The following is a 6,041-nucleotide window of genomic DNA, read 5'->3' as shown; positions in this document are numbered from 1 at the left end:
TTTGCCTTAAATGCACTCATGACGCCTGGAGTTGGGCAGCAATCTTGGCACCATGCGGCGAAGCTTCTGGACAAAAACTTACACCTACCGACTTCCAGACTCTCTTTTGGTTTAAGCCGCCGTTAGGTTTTCTATGACTTGAAACCAAAACATGGACTCTTCCTTTTTAGAGCTCCATTTCCTTACCTGCCAGGTTAAGGCGTCCAAAGTTATGTGTTCCTAGGGGACTGAGCTTACAGAATAGTGGGGGAGGCAGACATAAATGGATTTGTGAACAGATTATTTAAAAACTACAATAAAATGAGATAAAGGAGAGAATGTCGTTCTGTGAGAGTTCATAGCTGAGGAGCCTGATTCAGAAGAGGGATCAGAGATTCTCCAGATGCTGACGCTAGAAAAATGAGGTGGATCCCAGGGGAGCAGTGCAGGCCACCGGAACAGCATGTGCAAAGGCCCTGGGGTGGAGGTACAGCGTGGGACACCTTAGAGGGGCAGAAGGATGGCAGTGTGAATGCTGGAAAAAGCTTCTCAATGGGAGCGGGGGCGTGAAAACTGCTCGGTGAAAAGGAACTTGGAAATTTCTGAGGAGGCAGGAGGGGAGGCGAGGGCCCAAGGCCCAGGAGATAGATGTACCTTGGTCAGAGAAGCAACAGGTGAGAGGGTGGCCGTGGGCACGAGGAGGATTGTAGATGTCCTAAGGAGAAGCCCAGGTGATTCCCTGGGGATAACTTGAGAGGCGGCAGAGCGGAGCTAAGAGCGAGGCTCTGCTCCTGTCGCCCACTGGCAAGACACTCAGCTTCTGTGTGGAAAAGGGAGGTGGGGTCGGAGCAGTAGGCCCACCGCATGGGCTTCCTGTGAAGGAGGAGTCCATGCACTTAGAGGATGCGCTTAGAGCAGTGCCAGGCACGTCGTAGCTCACATGCGCTACCCGCAGTGGTTAGTCTGCATGCTCTGAGTTCTCCAGGGCAAGGTCACCACGGAGCAGGTGAGGCTGAGGTGTGTGGAAGATGGAGATGCTATGAGAGGAACATGGTAGAGAGACGGAGAGACTCGTCGCCCAGGGAGGCTGGCCAAGCAGTGTTGGCACAGGCAGCTCAGCTGCGTGACTTTGTCCATCCTTGCTCGGCTGCTTCGTGCCAGGCCAGGAAGACCAAAGCCCACCTGTCCTCACACCCGCCACACAGCAGCAGGCACTTTCCAGTCAGATCCTCGTCTGTACTAACCAGCCAGGTGAGCGTGGCAAGGAACTGGACCGCTCTATGCCTCAGTTTCCTCATCTTTAAAATGGGGATAATAAATCCTGCCTGGGCATAATTGTGGGGATTGAGAGAGCTAAGCTGCTGGCCCAGGAGACGTGCCCCCCAGGGCTGTGAGGGCTGGCTGAGTGGGGGTCTCCTGGGAGTTCCTTAAGGGTGGGCCACGGCCTCTGCTCCACAGGGAGCTCCAGGGGTCCCACTTCCAGTGGGTGACGATGAATTCTTGGGAGAGCTTTTGTCCTTTGGGACAGTCGCACTTCCATACATGTCAGGGGGTCTCCCCGAGAGGAAGCAGGCTGAGGAGAGTGTTCCCTGAACCAGGTGCCCTGGACTACAGGGACTGGCCTAACAGAGCCCACTGGAGCCCTGGTGCTGGCCAGAGGCCACAGGCTGGCTGCTGGCCTGAGCCCCTCTCTCGGGTGCACCTATGCCCCCAAAGGCCGCTGTCTGCACTCACCCGTCTGCAGGGCCTGCTGCTCCTTCAGCAAGGCCACCTCCTGGGCCAGGGTCTCCAGCTGGCTCTTGAGCTCCTCAAACATCTTGGGGCTCACGACGTCTAGGACGAAGTCAGAAGGAAGTGGAGATGAGAACAAGCATGAGGAAGGCTGGAAGGATTACAGTGTGGCAGGAGCTGGGTGGGGTGGACCCTGCCCACTGTCAGCCACACGGGGACGAGAGGAAGCGACCCCCTTCGACCTCGTGTCTCAGTATACTCTCTGTCCATGCTGCTGGGCGTCTAAGTAATTGCTTGTGATCGTCCTTCTGCCAGGGAGACCCAGCCTTCACTTGCTCCTGCTCAAGTGAGACCCGGATAACATCTGTTTAGGAGGGTTGCTTGGAATCAGATGGGCTGGGCCGAGGGTGCAAGCAGAGCCTTCGGTGACCCCTGATCACCCAACCATCCTCCCAGCTCCAGAAGAGAGCAGAGCACAGGAGGCAGGGCTGGGCCCTGGAGACCTCCCGGCCTCGCCTCCCAGGCTGGGCGAGCGAAGCAGGAGCTCCAGCCTGGGGCCGAGGGCAGCAGCGTGGGGAAGTGTGTGCGTGGGCTCTGAGGCCGCACGGGTGTGGGTGACCTGCAGCGAGCTGCTCGGTCTCTCTGAATTCAGTTTCCTCATCTGTAAAATGGGATGAAAGCAGCCCCCCCCCCCGCTCCTCAGGGGACACTGAAGAAAACTAGAGACTAAGAGAAATAAAGCATCTGAACAGCATTGGGCTCATGGTCAGCCCTGTGGCCTGGGTATTGTGTCTGTTACAGACAGGAAACCGATGCAGGACTGAAGCAACTCGCCAAAGGTCACAGAGCCAGAAGCTGGGAGGGCTGGTCCGCAGCCCGGACCACATGGCTCCAAGCTGGCCCTTCCCCACCTCTGTGACAGCACACAGACCCCCACCATGAGCCCTGCGGAGCACCGAGGGCCGGCTGGGGCTTTGCTGGGAGCCCGCCGAGTGAGTAGGCAGGGCAGGTGGGAATGGTCTTTCTGTGTGTGTGGAAGCTGGGAGCTGTGTGGGTGGACCCCAGTCTTTCTGAAATCCCAGGGGCTTCGGGAAAGGCTGCGCTCGGCTTGGCGTGGGGAAGGGCTTCTCTGGTCCACTTGGCTGTGCCTGCACGAAGTCCATGGTCAGGAAGGGTGAGGTCAGAGCCTTCGTGCATCCATAAGATAGATGCCTTTGCAAGGGAACCGCAGGAAACACATGCAGGCAAAACCGTAGTTGTATATAAGAAATTAGTGACGTGACTCCAAGACGCGCAAGGCAGAAAGGGAGGGTTCGGGGCCGGCAAACTAGCCCGGCGGGGTTACGCGTGCCTCGCGCTGCGTCTCCGCCTCAGCTGGTTCACAGCGGCTCTGCACCCAGCCACACGATGCACCAGGACAGGGCGCCGCGTGGGGTACTGTGCAAGGGCGCTCAGCCTGGGGGCAAGTGGGGGCGCATGTGCAGCCCCTAAGCCTCACCCTGGCTGCGCTGAGTCAGACCAGAGAGAGGGGTGCCTTTCTACAATCCGTCAGCTCAGAGGGTACCTTTGTCGTTTGCATCGAGGTGCGCATGCGTACAAGGGGCCCCCCCAGACTAGCCAAGGAGCGGGCGCTGACAGCGCTCCAGGGAGAGAGGCGTGTCCTCGGGGGCGTCCGCACAGCTCGCGGCGGAGTCCAGAGGTCCTCGTGCCGCCCCGTCTGTCTCGGGCCCTCAGAGTCCTGATGTGTGTGATCGAAACAGATGTCCTCCAGGTCCCTCAGTTCCTGTCCTAACGGCCTGCGACCACCTAGGAGGCCATCCTGCCCTCCTGAGTGCCTTGGCCAGGTGTGGCCACATGGCCCCTGGAGCCCAGCCGACCGACTCCTCCTGGCCAGCCTCACCTCTGGCTGACCCCCACACGGCCGGCTCGGACTTCGCCCCACACCGCAAGCATACAAGCTCCCAGAGGCACCCAGGGCTCTCCCACTCCACGCCCCATCCTGAGGCCAGGGTGGGGGCTTAGCACACGCCGCCCTTGCCTCCCTATGCCAGTCCCACCAACTCGTGCTCTGCCACCGGCCAGACACCAGTGGTCTCCTCGGGCACGAGACCCTCCCCTGGACTCCCTCCCACACTCTCGTGCACCAGCCCCACAACTATGCTCGTCCCTCCTGTGATTCTCAGTCCTGGCCGCCCCTAGCAGTCCCTGGAGACTGTGGAAAAGGCAGATGCTGCCCTCCTCCCAGCCCGCCATCCAACATCTCCAGGGCTGGAGCCCAGGCCCCTGGATCTTAATGCTGAGCCTGAGCGAGAACCTCAGGCATGGACTTGCATCTTAAGAGCAGAGACAGTGGGCCTCTGCCAGGGTGCTCAGCGCATATATTGACTCCTAGGTGGAGAAATTGCTTCATATGCGGACCGTAGACGGAGGAAAGAAAAACCGAGATGAGTCAGAACATGGAAGGGGGTTTCAGCGAGAGGCGGGGGCCGGCCAGGACGCTCCATTGTTGCTGTGGGCTCTTCTGCTGGCCTCCCCGGGGCCGGGGCCTCCAGGGGGCACCAGCACCGAGACCACTAGAGCCAGGGTTCAAGTGTGACGGCTGGAGTGGACCGAGGCATTGGCTGGTCTGAGCTTTTCCTTTTTCACGTGATTAAACACACAACTTACGTGGTTAAATACATGAAAATTAAACCTTCGGAAACTGAGAGGTTAGCAACTATTATCCGCATCCAAAAATTCTATTATTTGCCTTTGGAACTGTGCATCCTTGACTACAAACATCTCTCGGTGAGAATGTTAGCAAATGTTTGTGGACACAACCGTGCATGGTATTGAGTCTTCTCTTTTTAATGAATACTTCCTAGGAAGTAATATAGATGGATATAATTTTTAAAAAATGGAACAGTTCAAAAAGTTTAAGTCTCCATCCCAGTCAAGACTTAAATTCCTAGTTTTTCTTCCCAGAGGTAATCACTAACTCCAGTGGATCCTTCCAGAAGAATTCTATGCATATACAAGTAAATATACATTTTTATATAAATCCCTTTTTCAAAATAAATGTCGGCATGATGTCTACTCTGTTTTGAACTTTCCTTCGTTCGCTTTATAAACTGAACCTTGGAGATTATTTGCCATCAGCACCCAGGTCTGCCACATTCTTTGTCTCAGCCCTGGGGGTCTTGTCCTTCCTGAAGTACCTTCGCATACTTCACTACTGGGGGCCAACTCCATTGCCAGAGGAGGCTTGGCGGGGGGCCTGAGGGCCGCTCATCCCCTTCGCTTGCTTTGTGAGTTTGTGCTCTTGGCCCTGGCGGCCAGTTGCTCTTTCTGGAACTGTCTCTCCTGCTGAGCCCTGTGGGGGTGACAGCCCGGTTCATTGCCATGGCATTTTGCTAGTGTTGTCTCAACACAGCCTGGGGTGACCTCACTGCAGGCAAGGCTCCAAGGCGACCCAAGGACACCCCAAACCCTAGAGGCGACAAAGGGGAAGCAAAGCTGCTTTCGGGGTCCTAGTTTGAGTTCGAATGCTTTTATTTCCTCAAGGCCGAGATACACTGTAAAACTGAGATTTAACTGATTTCCCTCCACCACCCCCTCACCCCCCGCCACGTGCATCAAGTATATCTCACGTGCCAGGCACTGGGCTGGACACTACACGTTTTGTGTCATTAAATTCTCACGACAATCCTTTGGAGGAAATGCCAGAATCCCCCATTTTACAGTTGAGAAACTTGAGGTTCAGAGATTACGAAGCAGAGCCCACTGGAGTTTTCTGGTGAAAGTCGAGCATCTCCAGACTGCCAAGCCCCAAATACTGAGGGGGAAGGGGGAGAGGGGTGGATGTCGATTTTGATGATCTGGAGGGTTCTTTTCGATTCTGAGAGTCAGTGATCCTTACAGTTCTGGCAACCACCCCTGCTGTTGGAGACCTCTCCCAAGCCCCGGGGTTTGGGGGGGGGGGACTCCACTAAGTGCCCTGGACTCGGTCCAGAAGAAGCCTGAGGGTGAGCGAAGGAGAAAGTGACCAGCTCCCTGGGAGACAGAGAGGGGCCCCAACCCCTCCTTACCTTTCTTGACATTCGCAGCCTTCTTAACCTTAGGGGTTGGCGACTCGGCAGTGACTTGGGTCAGGAGGGAGAGGAGGCAGAGGAGCAGGTAGGTCCCCCAAAGCTCCATGCTGCTGCACCGGCCGGGGCTGTGGCTGCTGCTGCTGCTGCTGCTCCCTGCCGTGGGCCTGCGTCGGAGAAGCGGTGGCCGCTGTGACCAGGACTGCACGTCTTAAGGAAGCGGCTGCCTCGAGGACCTCTGTCCAGGAAACCCTCCCAGACTTG

The 6,041-nt window shown here is 56.9% G+C and overlaps 1 protein-coding gene across 1 annotated transcript in view; it reads right to left on the bottom strand.

The window, feature by feature from the left end:
* CLEC3B (C-type lectin domain family 3 member B) overlaps nucleotides 1–5,964 on the bottom strand; it is a 26,198-nt gene extending 20,234 nt beyond the window's left edge. Inside the window, exons 1-2 of the mRNA XM_015591680.2 lie at nucleotides 5,778–5,964; nucleotides 1,714–1,812 (exon numbers count right to left, since the gene is read on the bottom strand). Coding sequence (XP_015447166.1) covers nucleotides 1,714–1,812; nucleotides 5,778–5,886 — 208 coding nt within the window. The 5' untranslated portion in view covers nucleotides 5,887–5,964. The remainder of the gene's footprint in view (nucleotides 1–1,713; nucleotides 1,813–5,777) is intronic.
* Between the last annotated feature and the right edge of the window lie 77 nt (nucleotides 5,965–6,041).

Source organism: Pteropus alecto, unplaced genomic scaffold, assembly GCF_000325575.1.
Source record: "Pteropus alecto unplaced genomic scaffold, ASM32557v1 scaffold156, whole genome shotgun sequence".
In the NCBI taxonomy this organism is placed as follows: Eukaryota; Metazoa; Chordata; class Mammalia; order Chiroptera; family Pteropodidae; genus Pteropus; species Pteropus alecto.
This window is presented reverse-complemented; position numbering and strand designations above follow the sequence as displayed.